This window comes from Eumetopias jubatus, unplaced genomic scaffold, assembly GCF_037043125.1.
Source record: "Eumetopias jubatus isolate StellerSeaLion01/CBP00866 unplaced genomic scaffold, mEumJub1_p1.0 scaffold_1, whole genome shotgun sequence".
In the NCBI taxonomy this organism is placed as follows: domain Eukaryota; kingdom Metazoa; phylum Chordata; class Mammalia; order Carnivora; family Otariidae; genus Eumetopias; species Eumetopias jubatus.
Window position 1 is genome coordinate 122,062,213 of NW_028274807.1, and position 25,774 is coordinate 122,087,986.

Sequence of the window (25,774 nt, forward strand, 5' to 3'; positions counted from 1 at the left end):
GTCTTTTTTTTTTTTTAAGATTTTATTTATTTGACAGAGAGAGACACAGCGAGAGAGGGAACACAAGCAGGGGGAGTGGGAGAGGGAGAAGCAGGCCTCCCGCAGAGCAGGGAGCCCGATGCGGGGCTGGAGCCCGACGTGGGGCTCGATCCCTGGCCCCTGGGATCATGACCTGAGCCGAAGGCAGACGCTTAACGACTGAGCCACCCAGGCGCCCAGGGAGGCCTCAAATGAAGTCTCATAGGCCATTTAAGTAATAGACCTGGGTGGGGTATAGGGAACAATTAATTATGTCTGGGTATGTATATCTCAAGGTAACTTCTAGTAAGGGGAGCTGAAACCATGAGAGTAGATGAAGTCCCTGAAACTGAAGTGTAAGGGGAATTGGAAACTGGGAATTGAAAATGGGGAAATATTCCCTGAGAAGGAGGTTGAAAAGGGGGCTAGGTAGAAAATGAGGTTTAAAAAAAAAAAAATTAAGTCCTGGGAAAGAGTTTCAACAAAGAGAAGTGCTAAAAGCTGATGCAAAGTTTAGGAGAAAAATAACTGAAACTACTTGATTTGGTGCTTTTTTAGAAAATGATTATTTCTATCCCAAATTTGTGTGAAAAGACAACAGGTATACACGGAACAGGGTAAAAGAATATGGGTTTGAAACAGGTTCAGAACCCACTGTCATCACTTATTAGCTGTGACACCTTGGATGATTCATTTACCCTCCAAGCCCCAGGTACCCAATTGCGAGTTGGATATAAACCAATATAACGTAAAATAAGAATTAGAGATAACAATGAGAGATAAACACATTGCTTAGTGGCTGGTACATACTAATTAAATTATAACTACTATAATTACATTTGAAGAAATCCATGTAAATTTTAACTTCAATATATTTTAATAAATTTTAAATTACATAGTTTTGACTTCATAGTTATATAGTTTTATGATTTATTATAAATTATTTACTTGAAATTGTTAAGAAATTATTAATTATGCATCAGTTCTGTTGCCCTGGGCAAGTTATTTAATCACTTTGTGCATAGTTTACTCATCTGTAAAATATGAATACTCCCTAGCTTATTTCAGAATTGTTATAAAGAGCACAGGAGACCTGAAAAGGCTCTATCAAGCAGATATCTCTAAGCAGGTTATCAATATATTCATGACGAGGAAAATTTATTTTTCCCAAATTAGATGTCCAATTTTAACACCTGTCTGCTTTTCTTTAATAATAAACAAGAGAACTGTGGCACACAGTGGCCACATAACTTGCTTATATTCAAATCCAAAAGCTGAATACTAAGTCTTCTAGGTCTGAGGTCATTAGAAAACTGAGCCAAAATAGCAACATTTATTAAAAAGCAAATTTCAGGGCGCCTGGGTGGCTCAGTTGGTTAAGTGCCTGCCCTCGGCTTGGATTGTGATCCCGAGGTCCTGGGATCGAGCCCCGCGTCGGGCTCCTTACTCAGTGGGGAGCCTGCTTCTCCTTCTGCCTTGTGGTCCCTTCCTGCTTGTTCTCCCTCTCTCTCTCTCTGACAAATAAAATCTTTAAAATAAATAAATAAATAAAAACAAATTTCAGACATTTTCAGACATTTCATTCTTTAGTTTTAACTTTGATAACAGCTCCATTCTCTTTACAAATGATGACTTATATAAAAGAGTAAACATACCATTAAAGCCCAAATTCCATTCACTCGCAAAGCGGGATTTTCACTTTGCGTTAATCCACAAAGTAGTTCTACAGCTCCAGATTCTAAAATTGGCTGTGATTGGAAAGGAAAAAAAGCACAGTTTTAAAGTCAGGTTTGTGACTAAATGTGCATATATACCCTGGCGCTCTGCTTATGATTTCCTTCCTACTCTCACCCAACTCCAGGCAATTTTCGTATAGCAGGGAGTGAGGTGGACATAAAAATTACCACAAAAAGGGCAAGAACAATTAGGTCTTTCACAAATTCAAAAACCAAAATAGTCCTAGTAATTTCTCTTTTCTTTGTAGCTCTGACTCAGGAGCTGTCCTAATTTCTGTACATTCTGCACATGCCCTTATGATTCCACTATCTAATTCCACACTCTCCTAACTGTCCTTTGAGACACTCACTTCCTGCATGGTGCATGGGTGTATCCCTTGTGTCCTTTACAAGCTGGGACTATGACAACATAGCTGGTTTACATGGAACTTACAAACCAAACTATCTTCTTTCCAACTGTCAATGTTATTCGGAACATGCTGCAGAACCCATTTTTCAGAACTTTCAGGACTATCAATTGTACAAGCAAAACAGTTGTATACTTCTATAGTCCTATCACATTCTCCACCTAAAATAGCATGCTTTAGCTTGACTACTCATTTTATTTATGATCCTTGGCTGAAAACAGGGTTAGATAATTTCTAAAAAATTCACACCTTTGAGGACTGATCTACTGTCACCAATGAACGTTTAAAAGGCCCCCTTTCAAGTGGACTCTAGAACTGTCTTAAGCAGTTCAGACTTACATAGGGAGAAAAAGGGCAGTGACTTTCAAGATGACATTTTGAAGGATATACATTCTTCTACTTGTACAAATTGATTTTGTTTCTTTTTAAAAATTTCGAGTATAGTTGACACACAATGTTACATTAGTTTCAGATGTACAACATAATGATTTGACAGGTTTATACATTATGCTATGCTCACCACAAGTGTAGCTACCATGTATCACCATACAGTGCTATTACAATCCCTATTACTCCCCAAACCTACTCATCATTCCATAACTGGAAGCCTGTATCTCCCTCTCCCTTTCATCCATTTTTGCCCATCTCCCCACCTCCTGTTTTGGTTTTTATTCTGAAGTAAGTTCAAACTTAGGAAGTAGCAAGAATAACGTAAGGTGCTTCTAACACATATTCTTTTCCCAGATCCAACAATTTTTAACATTTTGCCGTATTTATCATTATCTCCTTCTGTATGCCCATATCTATATTCTTCATCTTTTTCTGAACCATTTGAAAGTAGAACATATACATCATATGCCCCTTTGCCCTTAATACTTCAATGTATATTTCCTAAGAACAAGGATATTCTCTTAGAATCACAGAACAGTTATCAAATTCAGAGAACTTTAAAACAATACTTTTATCAAATCTATAGCCCATATCCCAATTTTGTCAACTGGCGAAATAAGTGCTTTTATAGCATTTCCTTCCCTTCCAGTTCAGGATCCAGTTTATTTTTAACACACACACAAAAATCAATCGTATTATTGACCCTACGTCTGAGCTCATCTACCTTACTTCTAACCAGACCCCATCTATATATGCTGAAAGTGGATCTGAGGCAATATGAGTGCTGTTCAGGGTAATTAATGGTATAGTACTGACTGCAACCAGATCATCATCATGCCAAAACCCCAACCACCAGAGCAGAGGAAAACAGATGGGAACTCGGGCATCCTGTCTCGACTTTCTCTTCCTTCAGAGTAACTACCAGTCTCTCCCCTTTTGTTCCAAGATTTCTGCTTGTTGAATAACTGTCTCTGAACCTCGACCTTGTTACTAAATGCTTTCCTAATTACCAGTCAGAAGCCTACAGGTGTTACAATGCTAAAAGGAAATTCAATCAAAATGGAACTACTAAATAAAGGATAGTGTCTAAACCTCAGCTCACAATTGGGCAGACCAGAGATATTTTAACATGATGAAACGAACTCTGTAAGGTTCCCTCCCTCCTTTATTAAAGTTTATTGTAGTTTTCCCTAGTACAAAAATACATGCTCAAATAAATTTATAAAATGTATAAAAGGGAAAAAATATTCCCACATGTAATCCCTCCCCAAACAACTACCATTAACATTAAACATTAAAAAGATTATTTTCCTGGGGCACCTGGGTGGCACAGTCAGTTAAGCAACTGATTCTTGATTTCGGCTCAGGTCATGATCTCAGGGTTGTGGATTGAGCCCTACGTTGGGCTCCGTGATCAGTGTGGAGCCTGCTTACGATTCTCTCTCTCCCTTTCCGTCTGCCCCTTCCCTCCCCCACCAAAAAGGTAAAAAGATTATTTTCTAGCAGTAATCTCCCTGAAATGACTTACAATCCTGGTTTACAAAATTGACCCTTAATTTATTCTTTAGTATATACAGTTTGAAAATAATCTATTACTTTTGTAATTAGATTTCTAGTTGTAGGCAGTTTAGATTAACTATAAACTATAATATCCTTTAAATAAGTTGCACATGCCAGGCAGAAAAGGGAGAACAGGAAATTAAACCACATTTTAAAATTATTTTATTTGCACACACACCACCAAACAATTCAGAAGTAGTTCTGTTTTTGTTTTTTTTTTTTTTAAGATTTATTTATTTGAGACAGAGAATGAACGGGGGACAGGCAGAGGGAGAGGGAGAGAATCTCAAGCAGGCTCCCTGCGGAACCGACACCAGGCTGGATCCCACGACCGTGAGATCATGACCTTGAGTCACCCAGGCGCCCCCCTGCCCTTAAGTAGTTTTTACATCCCAATCTGGAAATTTCAGAGTCAACTAATGTGAAAATTATTTGACTAAGTTCTAGGTAGACTGGGCAAAGTCTAGGAAGAGAAAATCAATACTAACCTCTTTGCTTGGAGAAAATTCAAGAAGAAGATTACATAGCATGGAAGATGCTACTACTAGGATTTCATCTGGTGCATTTTGTAAAACCTATGGAATTTAAAAAAGGGATGCTATTAATGGTTTCGAACAATGGAGGTGAGATCTAAGAACAAATGAGAACCCAAAAACAATTTATCTTTCAACTTGACTTTTCATATTGGATAGGTAGGAAGGATCCACTTGTGATCGTGTCAAACTTTACCTGGTGCTCTAATTATGACTAAGGCCCTCACACCTATCTTGCTGGAGAAGCTACAGCCCCACTGCCAGGATGGGAGGTGCTGCCACAGAAAGAAATAAACACATAAGTCAGGGAGGGGGTGCTCTATATGAAAAGTTTGAACACCATGGAGCTGCTTTAGGACAAGTTAGTTCAATTTACTCTATCATATCAGGCCACTTATAAAACCACAGATTGCCCCAGAGCCTGAAATGTTCTGATGTGTGCGTCTCTAGCAGGACTTGTTTGACCAAAGCAGGGATGAATCAAGCTACTATACAGCTAGGGCAATGTGGGGACTGGTTTTGAGGACTGGAATCACAGCCCTGGTTCCAACCCTCCTCTTCACTTACTAGCTGGGTGAACTTGAGCATATTTCTTAATCTCTCTTAGTCTTTGAATTGAAGAAAACAACACTTCCTTGACAGGAGTTTTTAAGATTAAATGTGATATGGTGAATGTTAAGGGAAGCAACATAACATGGGAGTAAAGGACACAGACTGCCTGAATGCAAATTTCAACTCAAAACACTAAATAAGTATATGAATTCCTTGGCTATAAAATGGGGATAATGGTATTGTCGTGAGAATTAACATATGAAAAGATTTTAGAACAGTAACTGGCACACAGTAATGGCTATAAAGTTTTTACAAAGGTAATTTATTATTGTAATTGCTGTTATCATCAGGCACATAGTAGATATATAGCAAACTAACTGCCATGGACTCTCACTCAACTCAGAAGACAAGAGAGCACAATGACAAATGTTAGTACTATTAGCTATTATCAGAACCTATTTTTCTAGATCCTAAGGGTGAAGGCTTCATAAACACCACCACTTATATGCAATTTCCACTTCAACTAAATCCTCTGCATTTGGGATTAGATCAGGATCAGACCTCATGATTGCCAAAAGGAATCTTAGAAGCTCTTGTTATGCAAACTGGAAATGGATCATCACAAAAAACTTCAGAGTTAAATATATTATCTGCTTTCTTGAGCTAAATCAAGTCTGAAGTTCCCAAGTTAAGAATAAGCAAAATTACAAAATAGAAATAGCTGTCTTAAGATACTGCATTTTAACTCTCCTGTGAACTATCAGCTGGTTGAAGATCAAATCTCATATACTATGCATCCTGATCTGTGTTTGCCACAACCTCCTCTGAGATCATATAGCCTTTCCCTTCCCTTGCCATGCCCTTCCTTTATCCCTCAGGTACATACTCTACTCATTTTTTAAGGCCACCCCCATTCCAGAAGCCTCCTTGAAGCCCTTCCAGTCAGAAGTCATTCTATCCTCCTCTGAATAACCACAGCCTTTGTTTGTGACCTTTCCTGGGACCCTTATTACTATCTACTATTCAAATTCTTTGTGCAGTCATGCCAATATCCTTTTCTATTATCAAATTTAAGCTTCTTGAAGGACGAATCTATCTATGGTCTAATTTATCCTGGCCCCTATCAACTGAATGGCACTGCACAAAAGGGGTGCTCAATGAATGTTTGTGAATTAAGAAAAATAATCATTTTCCAAAATTCTACTACTTAGAATCATTGCTTGAAATAAGTGAGTGCCTACCAAGGCTTTAAAACGTTGCTTTGCTCAATACAGTTCACTTCAAAAATACTACTTTTTGTTATATAGAGATTAATGTGCTTTTATCAAGTTTTATTTTCAAATGAGATAACAATGATAAACGAAAACAGAATAGATCCTATGAAAATTTTAAAAGCATTTACTCAATGTGGTATAAGATATAACACTGAAATTCAGAAGCTGACATCTAACACTGACCAAACAGAATTTCACCAAAATGAGGACAAAAAATAATCACAAATAAAATTTTTAATTAAAATTTAACGCCTACTCTTCTGTAGTTTGCTAACCAACAGTTGAAAACATGGAAAAGCCAAAGGGGAAAAAAATCAATAGGCATGCAAACAGCCTTGAACTAAGAGAAACCTAAAAGTATCTGAAATAAATCACTGATTGACTTCCAAGCTCAAGCTTTTAGTATTATACTTTGTGCAACAAAGTAGTGGTTTGATAGTAACTATACTCACATGTACCCAAGTGTACAAAATCCTTCTAGATTGCTCATCAAACCTTTGTCTGGGTAGAACTAGCTAGAAACAATATGTTGCCCCATTTCTGATTCATATGATAGAGGGGTACTGAACTGAGCAATTAGAGAAAATGGCTCCAGAGGAAATATTTGGAAGTTATTTTGGGAAATAGGAGAGCATTTAAAAAAATCTTGAATGGACAGAATCCATAAATCAAGATTACAGTGCTATGCAAAAGGTGTAATGTAAAACAAGAAAGAGTACCCATGGCAAAACAGCTTTCCTAAAGAGAGCACTGGTCCAGCTCTTTCCACCTGGTGATCATACACCACACCCCTTCTACTACAGTCATGAAGACATCCTTATGCTTCCTTCACAGATCATACTTAATATTTCTGCTCATGCTATTCCTCTCTCTGGAAAATCTTGCTGCCTTCCTTTTTCCTTCAAAGCCCACTTCATATTTTTCCTGCCTGAAGCCTCCCCTATGTTCTACCACAATGATGCCCCTCTGTAACCTGAAGCTTTGAGACAAGGGCAAGAGTTCTGTAGTAAAAAATTTTGGTAGCCTCACTGTGCCTAAGAGGTTTCCACAGTAGGTAATGAAAACCAAAAACCAAAACCAAAACCTTAAATAAAAAATTCTGTCGATTAAATGCAAGGTGTATGATCATTTAAAAAAAAAAAAAAAGAAGATGGACCAGAGACCAAGTGGACCCATGGTTCTGTAACATTAGCGGGGGATAACATTAGCAGCAACCTAACACCTCATCTAAGTCTTGATTCGGATTTATTTGACCTAAACTTTTTTTTTTTTTTTGTCCTGAAGGAAAGACGTAAGACCAAAGAAGTTATTTTGGTGTAGAGAAATAGGAGATAACATTGTGGTAAAAAATATCCAGGGATTGCCAAAAGATTAAGAAAAGGTTATACCTCTAAATGACTGATTCCTTTCCTTTTTGTAACTAAAAATTATAAAGACTCTGGATGAAATCTAAAGTGTAATACCAACCATACAGGGAGATCAGATGAGTAAAGTTTTATTTAATAAAAGAAAACTAGGCATCTGCTTCCCTGTTACAGTTGAGATGCTGACCTTAGAAACACGTTCTGCAGATCTAAAGATGCTTAAAACATCAGATCTGAGGAGATAAATGTTCAAAATCCTTCACACAAAAACCAGCCATACTCCTACACCAGGGAGTGCTGTCAGCTACCTCGGCTCACTATAAAGGCTCTGTGGGAATGGGTGCTACTTGCTGCTTTCTTCTTACCTTCATTAAAGGTTTCCACACAGCATGATCCTGGAAACTGGTTCGAAGCTGCTGCACAGATCTAGATAAACTGTGCAAACATCTACAAAGAATAATCAAAATTAGCTTCAAAAGAAGCCAAAACTTTCACTTTTCAAACACACTGCTTGCTTGGCATTTCACTAATTACTAATATGCACTTCAAGTATATCTATAGACATTGTTAATTCAACTACTTCAGGACTTCATGGGCTTTTCAGCTAGCTTTTCTGTTAACTGATGTTACACACTGTATGAGTTCACCTGAGAACACTTTTGAGTAACATTTGGATTCTGCGCTTACTTGCTGAAGGTCCGGAAAGGAAACAGGTTAAACACACGGCAAAGGGTTTTTATTCAGACCATTTAAAGCTCATACCTGACGGCAGCTAACCGCACCTTGACACTAGACTCAGACAAGCCAGTCACAATTCGGTCCATCATATTTTCAGTCTCAATGATCTGGAGAAAAAGGTTAATGCTGCATAAATAACAACACGAAGAGGACAAATTTCACTGCTTGTAAATGCAAGTATGTTAATATCCATTAGAAATTTAATGTTTTTAGCAAAAGTTTTAACCTCTGGAACAATCATTTTGTGATGGGGGCAGACAGTTCATCAGAAAGGAAAGACTACCCTCTAAGGACTTGCCAGACTGAATGACAGGCATGAAGGGGCAAATTATGTCTCTTTGTTTATTTTTATACAAATACTTAAAACAATAGCTACATGGCATAAATATTGCAGAGGTGTTATATAAATAGTATTGAGAAAAAGGAAAAGATGTAATGAATTATCATTGGGCAGGTTCCTGCCAGAGAGATTCTAGAAAAATCATGGTTCACACTCAGCCCCTTATGAAATGAAATCTGTGGGTTTCTGACAGAGCCACCCTGTGGCTACTTTCTTACCAAGCAAACAGAAACTAAGCTAAATATTTAGAAAAGTAACCCTTGCCATCTTTTTACTGTAACACTAAGTCTTGTTACATGTAATCACTACAGTCACAACATCTTTTTTTTTTAATTTAAAAACAAGATAGCCTACAAGTTTCCTTCATTAAACAATGTATAGATACAAAATAAATACTGTGTGGAAGAAATTAAACTTAACTTGTGTGGTCCTATGGAAAAACCACCTATTAGAAAAAAAGCTAATACAATCACAACCAAAATGTTAACAAAAACAACTAACATTTGTTAAGTACATCTATGTGCTGGGCATTGTGGTAATAAGCATATTACATGATCTGATTTAACCCTTTTACAGGCATTATTATAATTATTCTCATCAGCCTATTAGGAAACTGAAGGTTCTAGATGATAACAGAGCTTGCCTGGGATCACAAAGCAGAGAGGAGCCCAGGCATGTGACTCCAGAGTCCTGATGCTTAGCCATGCTTGTAATACGGCCCTGGTTAGAGAAGTACTCCTGTGCTCACAAGGTAGTCCCCAACATGAGTGACGTTAATGGAAACACCTAGCTGGGAGAACACGTGGGAAGATCACCTGGGGAGCTTAAAAAAAAAAAAAAATCCCAGGCCAATTAAGTCAGATTCTGTGGGGCTCAGGCACCCATATATATATATATATACATATATATATATATATATGTATATATATATATATATATTTTTTTTTAAAGCTCCTCAGGTAGAGTCCAGTGTGCAGCCAAGGCTGAGGTTCACTGACCTAGACTAAAATGAAAGAGTTAGAAGGCTGACTTCAGAACAGGAGAGGGTGGGAAATCTCCACATGTTCAAGCCAATTGGGAAGCTAAAACACAGTGTTGAAATTAATAGTGATGGGGAGAAAAATATCAACTATTAAGAACATGGAGCCACACTTTAGCTATAGGGTAGGAATGGTTAATTTTTATATAGTGATTTGCAGGTTTCAAAGTGACAGAAGAAAACTTACATATTGATCTACTCCTCTCCCCAGACCAAACTTAATCTTACCCTTACCTTTATGCACATCACCCTGTACTGTCTATCTAGCCCCTCTGCTCCTGTCTGTTTACCTGCTCTTGACCCTCACAGACCTTGCTCCCTGATCTGTATGCTTTGCTCACTTATAGAGAGACTCCCCAATTCACTGTCCTCCCACCAGACATTCCTGCTTCAGATCTCAAACCACTGATACTACAATGGAAGTCACCAAACCTGGCAGCCTGCTCTCAGCTTATGCTATCCCACCTTGGCGGGACCATCACTGCTGCTCCACCAGCCCTGCACTCATCTGCAGGAGATTCCTGCATCTCCTAGGTTACTTCCTACCTCAAATTCCTCCCACCTCCTCATGCCCTAAGTCCCTCTGTGCCTACCTCATTTTTGCAGGAGCCTTGCTTTCTTCCTCGGACACAAGTTGTCTCAACTTTCTTCTTCTCACTAATATGTCTCCATATTTCTCTTCTTCACTCTTTGTTGAAGTTGGGTACATCAAGCTCAAAGCCCTTCCGCCTTGATACAGAAACTACTTTCCATTACCTCTTTCTTGCATCTTCATTCTGCCTATCCTGCTGGATCCTTCTTGGCCTGCCCCACTGCCCACGTCCACCTCAACTTAAAAGACAGAGTGCCAAACTTTAACCTCTTTAAGCTATAGTCCTCTCACCCCTTCCCCTCCTTAAATGGACACATGTCCCAAGGCTCTGCTCATCTCTCACGCTACATATACGACAATGCTGGGACTTCAAAATCAGCTTGATATTCCCCAATCTAAAATTCTTTATTCCAAGAATAAAGTGGTGGTGGTGGGGTGGGAACACAAGGACACTCTCCAAGAGCTGGGAAACGCTATTAGGCTGGCTCCAGATGCTTAAGAGACCTGGACATGAGCAAGAATTTAAAGAAACTTCTGGATAACATTTATTGGCCACATCCAACCAAAGATGTAAATCTGCCAAGGGACAAGTGCGGCAATCATTAGGCATACAGATTTGCTCTATAATCCTGACCAACTCATTTGACCTCTGTGGGCTTTCAGTAAAATGAGGGAATAGAGCAATGATTATTCTACCTCCAATCATTTGCAACCAGCATGTAAATAAAAATCATGTTTGGGCAAAACTATCATGTCATCCAGAAGCGACATGGGAAGGTAGAGTAGATGAGATGAGATAGTACAGGTCTAGTTAAACAAGGGGTCAAAAATCAGGTAGCAGGCTAGGCTAAGGGCAGATAGGGCACAGCCCCTATTTACATGCCCACATTTACTTATTCAGTAAATATCTGAGTGCCCACTGAATGCTAGGCACAGTTTTAAAACTTGAAGATAAAATGGTGAGGCAGAAAGTCCTTGTTCCCACCAAACTTACAGTACAGGTAAGTGCAATGAACTACTGAATGAGTGCTATGGCACTCAAATCGATGTTAGCAAAAGCACTTTAGGAATGACAGGGGCCATGGGGCTTAAGGCAGACAGAGTGAATTAAGTGTCTACAAAGGGTAAGTGGGAAAAACATCCATTCTCAGAATGGCTGGGAAATGGATTAATGACCATACCAGAGAATATTGAGGCGTAGGCCAGCAGACAGTGGAGAACTATGTTAGCAGCCAATTATATAGAGCAGAGCTTCATGCTCTAAGTTTCCTGGGAGTGTGGTGGCTGGTATTTTGGAGCTGGAGAATAGCTATAAATTGGCTGGTAAACCTTTCCCCTGATTTGGGATATAAAACAGTAGGCCTCTTTGGAGGTATTTTCTCTTTCAGGCACAAGGTAACCCTTCTTAGGTTACAGTCTATTAAAATGTCTGCAAGTAGGAGGCCTGGATTTGTATCCAAACTTGTTGTGGAGGGACTTTAGTAACCCTGCTAACATTCTGGAAAACCCATTACTTGAATGACTGGTCCACCTTCTCCATCAAGATACCAGTCTGGGAACAAGAGGGTGAAAATAATGCAAAGTGAGAATGTGAACCTAGGATTCCAACCCAAAAAGGTATGTGAATGAGCAACATGATCTAACTGTGGTTTTGTATTCTTGAGGGTACTGACACCATCTGTGCAGGGATAAAAGGAGCAATATAGTGAATACACTGACCAAAATAAAGATAAAAATGTTATTACGAGGCAGAGAAAGGTTTGGAATCACATTCAGAGAAAAATTTTTAGGTCAGCTGGGAAGGAGTTAGCAGTGGCTGTTGCCATAGCTCTCCGACCCACTGATGGTCTAATAGAGCACCAGATAACTTTTTAGACCGGGGTTGGAAAGCCAAGCACAATAAAGCATGTTCTCCATGTTGCCTTTCAACAACCCGTGTACTGTGCTACAAAGCCTTGATAATGATAGAGAGCCAAGTCTTAGCCCCTGTAAAGGATCTTAGGTCTTTCCAGAATATAAGAGCAATGTCAAGTGAAACTTGACGTTGTTCTGCCACATGGTTCTGGTTGGGGGTTCCTCAGCCATAGTTCAGCAAATATGCCCTGTGGCACAGCTTGTTGAATTTGCTTTAAAAAAAAAAGGAAGGAAGGAAGGAAGGGAGGGAGGAAGGAAGGAAGGAAGGAAGGAAGGAAGGAAGGAAGGAAGGAAGGAAGGAAGGAAGGAAGGGCGGGTGGGTCCTGTGTTACACAGACACTGTGCCTGGCCAGGAGTATAAGTGGTGGACTGAATCTTCAGAGTGGAGGCGCCATTTCTCTCTCTGCTCTTCTAGGGGCCTGGGTTGTAAATTTAACTACAGAATTAAATCACATAAAAATGCTGCATCATAAACTGACCAAGTTTTAGGTCAATGGACCAGGTGTTATGCTCTCTCTGCTGGTATCTTTAGTCCTTGTGACTACATGCTTTTGCTAAGCTTTTTTCTCTGACACTGTAGCTCTTGCAGGGGGAGAAGAGGGTCTGAGGCCCCTGCCATTGGGACAGGAGAACCTATGGCCTGTGAGAGAAAAAGGCAGTAAGCCTAGAGGGTCATGGGGAAAATGCAGAACCCAGATAATCCTAAGGTGCATGGCACACATGCGAATGTTAATAAGATGAAAATGGCCTTGGTTTACAAGGGAATTCCCTAGCCCTCCGTGAGCTCTACTGGACTCATACCTTAGTTGTGGCCAAGTCATATACCACCTGTTCCTCAGAGCATATGAAGAACTGGAAGAGTCAGAGTTAAAAACAAGGCCCAACTATTCTTCCAGGATGAAGCATTTCCCAGGTACTAGCAACTTCAGATTGGACCTTGAACTGTGATCAAAACAGGTCAAGCAGAGGATATAAAAACCAGGCAGATTCTTGGTGGTGTCAAGAAACTTCTCAGACAATTCAAAGTGGGTGGGCTTGGAGTCAAGGCAGTTGGATGGTAAAGCGGGCATCTTCTTAATGTCAACCATTTATACTAATGTGCACAACGGCCAGGCAAATACAATTTAATTCCAGGTAGGCTTTTGTGAAAGGTTCCCAGAAAGTCTTCACAGAGGATGACAAGAAAGAACAGGCTAGAGAGAATAAACACTTGGAATCGAACTTTGTTGAGTTAGAAGAGGTAGATCTACGATCTAAGTGGATAAGGTAGCAAATCCGGAAAGTCTAGTTAAAGCAGCCAAGCAGGATGCAGAACAAGAAGGTCAGGAACAAAGAGTAGGCCTGGCAAGGTAATAGGATCTACAATGGACACTGCACCTATTGAGTGTGGATGGCAACCCTTTCGATTCTTAAGTGTCAATGTAGACGAGTCCCAGGGTACACAGTTGAGTCTTTCTGATCAGGCACCCCCTATTTAAGGTCCAGCCCCTCATAAAACTTATCTTTTTTTAAGCAGATGAGCCCTATGAACACAAGATCTGATGTCAGTACAGTCAAGACACTGATTTTAGATCTAAAACAGGGTAGAGCCTTGGGAGGAAGGAGAGGGGTTATGAGATAACAAGGTAGATGCTAGAGTGACATAAGCATGTACAACCAGCTTATTTGGTAGCCTGAGTAGGATCAATAGGGGCCTGAAGAGCGATCCACTCCTAAAAATGGAAAACCAAAATTTCCCTAGGTTTTAGGAAGTGCCCGTATTGATTTTATCACAAAATACTTAAAGACATGATGCCATGTATATCACAGAAATGCACTTAATATTTATAATTCCTGAGCACATCCTTATACCAATTCCTTTATTAAAACAAAAACACCCCAACAGCATATGGCCTTCCACAAATCAAGCAAGGGACAGCTGCAATGCTTGCTCCTAAAGAGGTTCACCTGGGAACCCAATTCCCCTACTGCATTCTTCTCAATACCATTGATGGCAGCAGACATAACTATCTGAAGGAATTAAATACATGTATAGCTTTTAGTGGAATAATGTTAAAATCTTAAGGGCTTTTAGAAATAAACTCATCCAGCTTCTTTAGTTCATCAATGAGGTCTCTGAAATTCAGGAAGATTAAGTCACTGGTCAAGGTTCTCCAGGCCAATTGGGACAATGGTAAGGCTCCACTGGGTTTTCTTACTTCTAGTGTGAGGTCCATTTCACTTGCTGTGCTTAAGGATGAGATTTTTGCTTAGCCTTAGTAACTAAATTGAGATCTGACTTGGAAAACTTGGGAAAAAGGAGTAGTTAAAAAGTTATCAGTGCTAAAAAAAAGAAAGAAAGAAAGAAAAGAAAATAGAAAAAGTTATCAGTGCTGTGGAAACTACAGCCTCTACATACTGACATCCTAGGCCAATAAAAATTAACATATACAAGACAAGAGAGGTCATCATTAATAAACTGAAATGACAAAGGGGAAAAAACCAGGTACAATTCACAGGGCCCCCAAAGAGAGAAAATAACAAATCAGTGATTCAGCTTTGGTTGGGGGTAAAAATGCCAAAGGTCAGAGAGAATGGAAGCCAATGAAGAAAAGGTAAGCCAAGGAAACACTGTGAAAAAAGCCACAAAAGTGAGTTCCACTGACTTTTCATTTCAATTCCCTGATGATTTGATCTCCATTCTAGAATCAACATCTAGCTTCTGTAGATACTAACTAAACGGGACTAATATTCTACTGTTCTCAGGCCATAAGCCCCATCTGTTCTGGAAGAGAACTGTAGGCTTTCCCACCCACAGTCTATTCTATGTAGTGTCTTTGCCACTGCTCCAACGTAAGATTTTGACATTTTCCTCAAGCAAATAGTTTTAAAATAAAGGGTAGTTTTTACCAAAGGCTCTTTTTTTCCCCTAAAAGATACACAGCTTCTCTTAGGACAAATAACTATCAACCCATTATATTCCCGAGTCTCAGTAAATATTTTACAAAGTATTTCTTCCCTTCTCTCAGCCTTCCATTGCTATCCACTCCCACATTCATACCAAATTTCTCTAACTCCAAGATCTTGGGACACAGCGGGTGGGAAGAAATAGTTAACTTCTCTCAGCCAGAGAGGTAAAAGATAAAACATCCTAAGAGTTGACCTACAGGGCCTCCTTTTGGTCCTTTTCCTTGAAGGCACTGAATTAAATTAACATCTAACTCCTCTTACAGGCCTAATGGGAACGGTCACTTCACTTTAGGAGTGGAGGACAAAGAGCAGAGAGCCTTCTTACGGTGGGCACATTCTTAAGCTTCTAGATTTCATTCTTGCTTTTAAGTCTCTTTAAGTGGTATTTTGTAATTTCTACCTCAGGACCTCTCTCTCTTAACAGCTGAGCAACTTAAATGTTCACTTATGTTAAAATGTTTAGAAGAAATACTCAATGTTCTAAACTTTTCTACACTTTGGAAAGAAGTTGGCCCAACTTCTCCTTCCCCTAAAACCAAACACATTGCGTCAGAAATACTTATGATGTCTAAAAATATATCAACACTTTATCAAAAAATATTTCTCTACATATTAAAGTTCATTTTTAAAACTCAATCAGCTTAATGGCAGAATAGAACATAAATAGCTGAATTCTACCTTAAATACCATTCCTAGAGGGTATTAGCACATAAATAAAACCATTAAAAATTACTTTAAATAACAGGACTAGAAACTTCCTCTCCGCCCTTTACTGTTTTCCAGGGATCTGAATGACACACTGCCCCAAGAACTGTGCAACACGATGGCCCTGCTCAGTCCCTCATCCTCTATATACAAAGCCGTGCATGCAACAGTCTTAATTATCCTATAGGTTGGCTGGCTGAATTTTCATGTCCAGACATACACAATTTACTCAGTAAATACAAGCACAGCATCTACTATTTGCCAGGTAATGCTTCTATGGAGTTTACATTCTAGTTACAAAATTATAGTTTGACAAGGGATAACTATTAAAAGAAGATACAAGGATTTCAAAATATTGCCTTAAGTTTAAATCTATTCAATAAGGAAGCTATCGACAAAATAAAATGCTGAAATATTACCTCTATTACATCATTCATTCTGGATGCTTCTAGAACATCAGTTTATAATATGATCACATCCAGACAGTGCCCTTAGAAAAACATTTCCAATTGATGTAGAAGAACAGAGATATGAAGATCCTTCATTCTGTGGGTCAAAACTTCTGAAACAACTTATTTTAGTATTTTGGAAGGAGAAGGTGAGAATGCTTTCAAATAAACTCTTATTTTAGATGAGACTATTATAGAAGAGATTGACTCTTCCAGATTCACTCATAATAGGGTATTTTAATTACAGCCATTATCTTAATCATATCTGGCTGTACTGATCACGGCAAAACTGGCTTTCAATGTGGACAACACTTTTTATCTCACACGAGGCCCTGGGATTACTACATAGCAATTTAGTGTCTCATCTTCTTGACTACTTTAAATTGTGAGCTCCTAAAAGGTATACACCAGTCTTCTTCATTCCTAGACACACAAGAGGAGGTACATATCATAAATGCCAGATGAATAAATGGGAATAATTAGAGCATCTCACTACCCACTTTGTACCAAAAACTATGTGAGAAAACAGACATGTTTTCTGAATCTGATGCTTTGCAACCAGCTAATAAAAGCTATTAAGTTCTCTCAATTCACAGCATTTTCTTTTTCACCTACTTTGACTATCGCACATTCTCCTGTGAATTTTCTTGCCGTTTCATACCATAATTTGGCTCTAGGAATGGTATTTAACTTTACATGAGTAAAGTAACAGTTAACAGCATGGGCTTTGGAGTCAGAGACTGGGATATGATGCAGGTGGTGTTACTTACTATCTGGGTGGCCTTGGTCAAATTGCTTATTTCTTGATCTGCAACAGCTATCTCACAGGGTTATATGAGATTTAAGGGAGATAACGTGCTAATGCCTAGCACCGTGTCTAGCACATAGTAAGTGCTCAATAAATGGTAGCAGTTACGTGAAAATTAGGTTTCCTAAACAGATTATCTCTTAATGCTCGTATCTGAGTTATATAATTTTTCTGTGAACCCATAACATGTAATCCATGCTTCATATGTCACAAAAGTTGAACAAATGTTTGCTTAATACATGAACTGGATCTTTATTTTTCTCTTTGACATGGTGAAAAATCTTATTCAGGCAACTTCCCTAACCAATACATAGGACCTAATAATGTTTCCTACCATAACCCAATGTATAGCTATTATCCAATTTGTCTGGGGTCCATTATATGCCAAAATCATTCAAACAAGGGAATCAGCATGTAGAAAAGTATCCAGTGACAAATGTCATATCATCAACACTTGATAATGCCTCTCTTTCAGGAAGTTAAAACAATTGATCTCTCCCTCCCCTGGCTTTGGTATGGCCCCATTTCTTTCTACAGTCCATTACAAAGAGGTAAACAAGAAGCGCAGTTCTTCACCAAACTGGTTTATGGTCATTTATATTTAGCTATGCATTATTAGCACAGAGTGGGAAAACTTATATTTTAGGCTTTGTGGTGTATGATTGTGTTGCCAACTACTCAACCTCCCACTGTAGTGCAAAACAGCCACAGGCAACACATAAACAACTCAACATGCTATATTCCAATAAAACTTTATGAACATTTTATCAATTATACTTCAGTAAAGCTGACAAAAAGTAGAGAAAAAACTTTTATGGACACAAATTTGAATTTAATTTACTTTTCAAATGTCAGGAAATACTCCTTTGATTTTTTTCCCCACCAACCATATAAAAATGCAAAAACCATTCTGAACTGGCAGGTTATAGAATTATTACATAGGTATTAAGTACCTACAGGGTACAGTTTGCCAAGCCCTGTGCTAGCATTTATAGTCATGGGAATAAGTGTAGCAGCAATGGTCCTAGCTCCTCATCACAAACTCAGTTTTCTCAATATTATATCATCCCAAACATATCATTCATTTCCAGACAGAACATTCTGAAAACCCAACTCAGTCACTAATTTTAGTTCTACAAATCTAATAAAGATCATATTTTAACCCATCTCTTGGTTTATATCTGTCTTAGATTGTAAATAATAAAATAACTAACTTGTACTTCACATTTTAAGAACAAGAAATATAATTCAATGGTTTACGCAACTACGATTAACACAGATAATAATATAATATTCAATTTTATGTCCCCATTTAATGAACCTCTGAAATAAAAATTCATTACTTGATTTTATAAATACCTCTATTATGTATATAGCATTATCACTCCCAGGTTTGCTTCTTTCAGTATGTTGAAGGCCAACGGTCTCAATACTGTGGACAAGTGGCAAAACCTGGTACAGTCATGGTTAACTCTTTAAAAATACTTACCATCATGAAAGAATGTTGCAGAGTTCATTTAAAATTCTTTGGTAGATTAGCCTTAAGAAGATAACTAACAATTTAACCACAGATCAAGTCAAGGAATTCTGAATTCTGCATGAATTTGCTATTATTCAGTAGCAAAGCCAAGTCCTGAAGGGTGCCACTTCTGTGGTACCGACGAAAACCTTCAACATGTTCTTTTCAGGTGTTTGTTTCAACATGCAGGCTAAGGCTCAGAAATAATTCCTTGCACCTGCCTGATTTCATGGCAGAGACAGTTACAGAATTTTGACACTGTGCCTTTTAAATGACCATTTAAAATTATTGAACTTTGCAAAAGTATTTTAAAAATATAAATTCATGGTATAATTATATTGTTACCCAGAAAACCAACTAGTAATAAAATCCAGCTACAACCAATGATAAAATTTGTTCAAAAGTGAAATCCTTTTAAGCAAGATTTTCATAGCAGAAAGGTATTAGGAAAAACTGATCTATATTTATGAATATATTTTAAAATCCTGTAACTTTAAAAATACAGAACTTACATTTGTTCAAAATGTGAACATATACATTTGGGATATGATTTTATACAAATGATGACCCCTTGGAGAAATGACATTTGAGGCAACCATGGACAGTAGTACTTAGATAACCAAAGTCAAGTAAAACTTGGTCTCTTCACTTTTCTGAAGACATCCATTACCTATTATTTTAACCAATTACTGATTTATATTGTAATACCCTACTTAAGTCCAAGAAAAAATTGTATTTGGTGCTTTGGAGAATATGCTATAGTTATAGCATCAAAAAGTTTTGAAAACCAGTATTTTAAATATGTTTTAAAATATAAGAGTAAAAAGACATCTTATTCTTAATGAGAGATAAACTGAAGAAAGGGCCTATGCTTCTGAAGTACAAATATTTTTTACTAGAATGGTTTTAGAAATTTATAGCATAAACATCACTATCTTCATTGCAAACTTTTTTTAAATTTATGCTCCAATGCTGTTCAGCTCTTCTAATACACTTAAAATATATATTTATCTTTAATTTTCCAATTAAATCATTTAAGATATTCCAACAAATGCTTCCATTTATTCAACACCTACAGGCACCCTGCTAAATATTTTAAATACATTAGATCTCATCCTCACAATGACCCTGTAGATATAACTTCCTCTGCTGGGAAAAAGAGGGTAGAGGACAAATTCTCCTTCTTTGTTTTCCTTTTCTTATTTTTCTCTGCCTTAAAAAAAAAACAAAAACGCAAAAAACCCACTGTTCACCCTTGGCTACTTTCTTCACATTTATCATGTAAAACATCTATGACTGGATGATCACCCGCCCCCCACAAGGAACAAAAACTTAAGACTTCATATTTTCAATTCTTGAAAATATAAAAGGTATTTAGAAAACACTAAAAATAACAAAAATATTAAATTAATAATTTCTAAATTGATTCAAGGATAGCTATATTGATATCACCATGTCCATTTTAATTGGTTCCCAATAATTCTTTAAGCCCCTAGCAAATTCTTATTGTTCATTTCTTACTTTTCTCTGACTTACTGAGGTTTTATTATAAATGCTGAGTTTTAAGGCTGTGTTTTACTGCTCTTTATTTCACCTCTGCTTCCCCCTCCCTCCACCCATTGGACAATGTCTATACAGTGTAGGAAGTTCAATCAATCTATGTAGAATCAAATTACTGATCTTAAAAATCTGACATTCATTAATAGGGGAGATACTATTTTATACTGATGTATATTGCAGAATAGGTTGATTCCTAAGAGTCAGGCTAATTCCTATAAACCAAATCATACCTTTATCCCTAAGGTGGGGGGAAAAACTGGTCCAGATTCACACTTGTGAATGCTATAAATTTTTTAAACTCATACATTTATAGAGCAAAAGAACCCCTAAGAAGTAATGATAAAAATCATTTCAAAATTAAACTACCATACCATAAAACATGTTCTCTTTGATCTATTATCAAAGTGAGAAGACACACGCTTGAGATTGTCTGCCTTTTGAAAAATGGGAGTTTCTTGCATTTTCTCTATGCTAAATATAGTAAACCCCTTGCCTATATGATCAGATATAGATTTCTATATTTTCAAGCTCATCTCTTCACATACTTGTGTAATTGCTAATAAAGTTATGTAAGTTCTCAATGCAGAAAGGCCCAAATATAATTGGATTAAGGGTACTTAATAATGCAATTTTGCAATGTGGTTCACTCATCCATTTGTCCATTCATTCATTTTTTTCACCCATTCGTCAAATATGTATTAAGTGCCAACTAAGCACCTAGCAATGTTGTAGATTCTGGGAATACAGTGATGAGCCAGCCAAACATAAAAAATCCCTGCCCTCAATGGAGCTTACATTCTTGTTCCTCAAAAGGGATCTGCAGCTAAAATATAAGTATTCAAAATCCAAGAGGAAAACTTTCTGAAAGGCTCCATCAGTCAGACACCTCAAAGGAGCAAAGGTTACAACAGTACTATATTTAACATTTGTAATGTGTCTTATTTTTATCAAAAATAAAAATCGCATCATGTTAAGTTTATTAACTTCCTTGAATTTTAGTTTATATTTACTACTTCTATTTCCCTCAATTTACACTTTCTGTTTCTGATAAATTCTACCAGTTCCTTGTAGAGAGTAAAAGCAAAACAATCCTTTCAATTTCCAACCTAACTGATGACCAATAGGTATTAATCAAGTGATGGTCTTTGTAAGAGCAATTTTTTTATTAGAAAGGAATTGGCTTCACAATTACAGGACTGTTTGCCACTGCTGCCTCTGTAGGACTTAACCACTGACTGGAGTTTTGACTGGGGATGCCAGTATTTGTAATAATCTTAGGTTATCTTAGCTTCTTTCTTTTGTTACTGTCCCATTAACTGAACATACGCTTTTTAGTCAGCATGAACATGTGCTAAAGCTATCATTAGAAACTAGACTTTGCCCAGGGCAGAGCTTACAGCTCATCTTTACCTGGCACTGCTGCCAGTGCACTTACTGCTAATGTGCTCTGGACCCGTTATCCACTGAGCTCTCAATTGCTCCTCTGCCCTTGCTTTCTCTGACCAAAATCCTTGAATTATTCTAAGTGGAATATGGTCAGGCCACCTCTGTTTCAAGCTCAGTGGTCCTTCATCTTTTCTTGGGCTTCTCCCTCTTTATGTCACAGCCAAGAGTAATGTTTTCCACTTTCAACTGCAGAACTTTTCCACCCTCCTTCATTTTCTAACAGGACACTGTGGGAAATTGGGAAATTTGTAAGTATGTCACAGAGTGATAAAGGAGGCAAAGCCAGGAATCCGGATATCAGCTTTGCTCTGCACAGAAGGATACAGAAAGATCCAAGCGTATTAAAGGAAATACCACTCTGTGTATGGTTTCTGTATTTTCATTTCTATATTTATTCAACAAATATTTATTGAGTGCTTATTAGGTTCCAAGGACTGTTATACAGTTGTTTTCTTTTAATGGGAATACACCAACACTGCTCCAACGCAGGAGTGGTAAATTTCTAATCGACAGGTCATGTTCAGTCGTTAGCTTAATTTTTTCTAGCCCAGAGAGAATGATCAAGAAATGGAATCACAGCAGGCCTTTAGAAGTTTTTTGAAGCAAGAAGACAGACTAAATCTATGATGAGAGAAGGCCTGTATCTTTCTCCTTTATTGCTGTGCATACCTGTCTCTACCTCTTTACTCTAGTTTTCTCTTCTCATTCTGCCTCATTTCTTTAATTGGCCATTATAGGGAAATGGGCTATATAGATTATCTCCTGTATTTACTGAATACATTCTCATTTTTAATTTAAAAGGCAGACCAAATTAACACTTCGTATTTTTATCCTAAAACAAAAAGCCTTTTGTTGCTTTTGTTGGGGAGAACAGGTCTACAGTCCTTGAAATTTCTTTCACAGAGTCTCCACTCATTAATTCAGTAAACTGAAATTCCATCTCGACAAGCATAAATATTGCATTAAAAAATAAAACAATAATAAACATTGTACTTCAAGAATCTACACAAAAAAGGAATACAATCAAAGTTTATAAGGCATAAATGTAAAAGGTAAATAAATATTTCATGGAGAAAGTAAATAGAAATCTATCCAGATAATTATTTTGACAAAAAAAAAGGAATAGAAATAAATGCAAAGGAAGAGTTATCATTTTATCATTTTTTATACACTGAAAATAAGGATTCTCCACTTCTAAGAACCATTTTCATGCAGATTTTATCACAAAATTATTTTATATTTTCCATTTTACAATTTCTCTCTTCAATAGTTGCTATAAACTGTAAATTATTCAACACTTAATTTCCCAGGATTAAATATCTTCCTAAAAACTCTATAAATCCCCATTACATAAGAACGTCACAGTATCTTTTCTTTACCACACAAAAAAATAATTATAACTTATTCTTTATTTGTCATCTTTCTACAGAAATTATCAGGATTTAGCCTTACCAGGAAATTATACACATTATGAATACAAGTTTTAATAGACTACTGATCAGACTATTATGTTGCAAGTATTTCTAGAACATGATATCACAAATTAAGTCATTAATTCCAAAACAACAGTTTATTAACAAAAAAGTACAAAGAAGTACAAATGGACATCCTATTTCCCCCCCATTATGGTCCATCTATCTATCTCCCTTTCAGTACATGGCACAGCCTTCTTGAGCTAAAAGAATAGGTAAAATACTTCTCTTTCCAATGGTCCTAATAACCATCCAAAACCAAATCATTATGTATTTAAGTTATACAGTCCATGTCAATTTTTTAAAAAATGTTTTATCTATATGAGTTGCCATAAAAGCCTCTTCCCTTGCAATACACCATGTACCTAAACTGAATGCAACATATCAGTATCAATATCCATAAATCATGCTTACACATAGGGAATATCAGATCATTAGTATGTTTGCCTTGAAGTAACAGATTACAAATGAAAGCTTAGAAGTGTCAAAAAGGATTTTCATAGATATTTACTAAACACTTCAAGTCAAAAGCATCCTGTTAACTGAACTAAATTGAGGTACATGGAAAATGTTCAGTTTAGTTGTGTTTTTTCCACTGATTTTTAAATCAAAGCTACTCACATATCTAATCTCTCTACTATTATTTCAATTTTCTCCAATAATGGTTCCTTTTCAATTTATTTCAATAAACCTACAGTTTTCCCCATACTTCTATCTCTCTCTCTACAAGCCCAAAGTACTTCTCTGAATCATGGTAAATTCCCAATACTTTTTGGTTTTCCTCACAGGGCTATAGATGGGAGATATAATAAATCACCATGTTTCAATAAATAATGCCAATTTGCTCTTTCTGCTATAATTCATCAAGACAGAACATGTGGATTAATTTACTGATGTTCCTAAAAGCCATGTGTAAAATTTATCAGATGATGTATTTTTTTGAGTGGTAAGCTCCAGCCTTTTGGTTTGTGGAGGCAGCCAGGTCAGAGCTTAACACTCTACTTTAGTCCCTGCTTAGAACTATTCTATAAAGAACCTGAGTTCAGTGTTAGACTAGGCTGTAGTAACATAAGGTGCTAGACCAGTGATACATTTTTTTGGGAACTGGAAAATTCAGATGACCACTCACTAAACATAAAATCATTATTCCACAAAGATTTTATTCACATCAAACTTGCACAGTAGCAAAAAAAAAAAAAAAAAAAATCAAAACATAACTAAGCCACATATCAAAGAACAATATACAATAAAGATTTGAATTTCTCAATGGCATTGGAAAGTTTTTCCATAAATAACATTTACAATTCTAGTGTTAGATCTTTCAAGGTGTCTGAAGCTTCACAGTGCTAGAAATGATTTTATCAGAACACATGCAAAAATGTGCAACATAATAATTCATATTAATGACAGAAAAAAGCACGCCAGTTATTTGTCATTCCAGCACGGCCATGCCACTCTATGTTCTAAAAACAAACAACCCCCAAATCCGGGTCCCATTCATTCTTCAATTATGCCTTTAGTCATTCTGCTTTATTATATTCAAACAGTCACTGTTAGTGCTCTTCACCACGACTTTCAGGTTGACGTCACTCCCTGCCTGCTGGCTGTCAGGACTGGGGGACGCCCCTCTCCCAGACTCACCTTCTTCCGGATGTCTTCATCATTTGCTCCTAGAGAGGCATAGAGCTTGAATGCAGCCTGGCGGAGTTCATGAGCGTGTTTTAAGTCATGATCAAGCTATGGAAGGGAAAAAAAGGTACACTGCAACTCAGTCCACCAATCTAATTTTCAATAAAAGTGAAAACTCTTAAGATACTAATGCTCTCATTGAATTCTTAGTTATTTCTGGGTTCTGTTCACATATGACTGAGACCTTGCTGTGTTTGCGTCAGCATGACCTAGAATGCGTGCAGTCTGCTTCTGTCTAAAAGTGAACACCACAACATCTGACACTGGTACATGAAAAGTCTTTGTGAACCTTTGACCCTTAAAAATGCAGTGTTCCCAGATAGTAGCTTTAGTGGCACTGATGCTTGCTTGCACCAGCTCTTTGAAATGTTCTCCTCAAAAGACTAGGCACTCAGGCCTTTCTAGCCCCCAGACTACAGCTGAAATGTGAGTACCGCTGCAACAGGGTCTCTAGGCGGTTTTCTTAAACACCAACAGCAGTGCTAGCCCAATTTCAGCATTTAACAAGATTTTAGAAAGAGGAAAACCTTTGTGAAAATCCTTAATGAACAATATACCATGGTAGTCATTACTATGTTATCTATTATAATTATCTGAGATTTATGTTTAAGGTTACTTACTGGTATGAAACAATTAATGCTATCTTTCCACATGCATAACTGGCTAGGTTTTCAGTTCTTCTGTACACCTGATGATTTATCACTAAACTACCACAAAAAT

At 37.3% G+C, this 25,774-nt stretch overlaps 1 protein-coding gene across 4 annotated transcripts in view; it reads right to left on the minus strand.

Moving 5' to 3' along the window:
• ARMC8 (armadillo repeat containing 8) overlaps positions 1 to 25,774 on the minus strand; it is a 124,576-nt gene that overhangs the window by 38,975 nt on the left and 59,827 nt on the right. For all 4 annotated transcript variants that reach the window (XR_003608425.2, XR_003608427.2, XR_003608424.2 and 1 more), the window contains exons 12-16: positions 25,007 to 25,102; positions 8,597 to 8,679; positions 8,200 to 8,281; positions 4,600 to 4,686; positions 1,674 to 1,766 (exon numbers count right to left, since the gene is read on the minus strand). Coding sequence is in view for 1 of the 4 variants with exons in the window: in XM_028099096.2 (XP_027954897.1) it covers positions 1,674 to 1,766; positions 4,600 to 4,686; positions 8,200 to 8,281; positions 8,597 to 8,679; positions 25,007 to 25,102 (441 nt within the window). In the remaining 3 variants the exon portion in view is untranslated. The remainder of the gene's footprint in view (positions 1 to 1,673; positions 1,767 to 4,599; positions 4,687 to 8,199; positions 8,282 to 8,596; positions 8,680 to 25,006; positions 25,103 to 25,774) is intronic.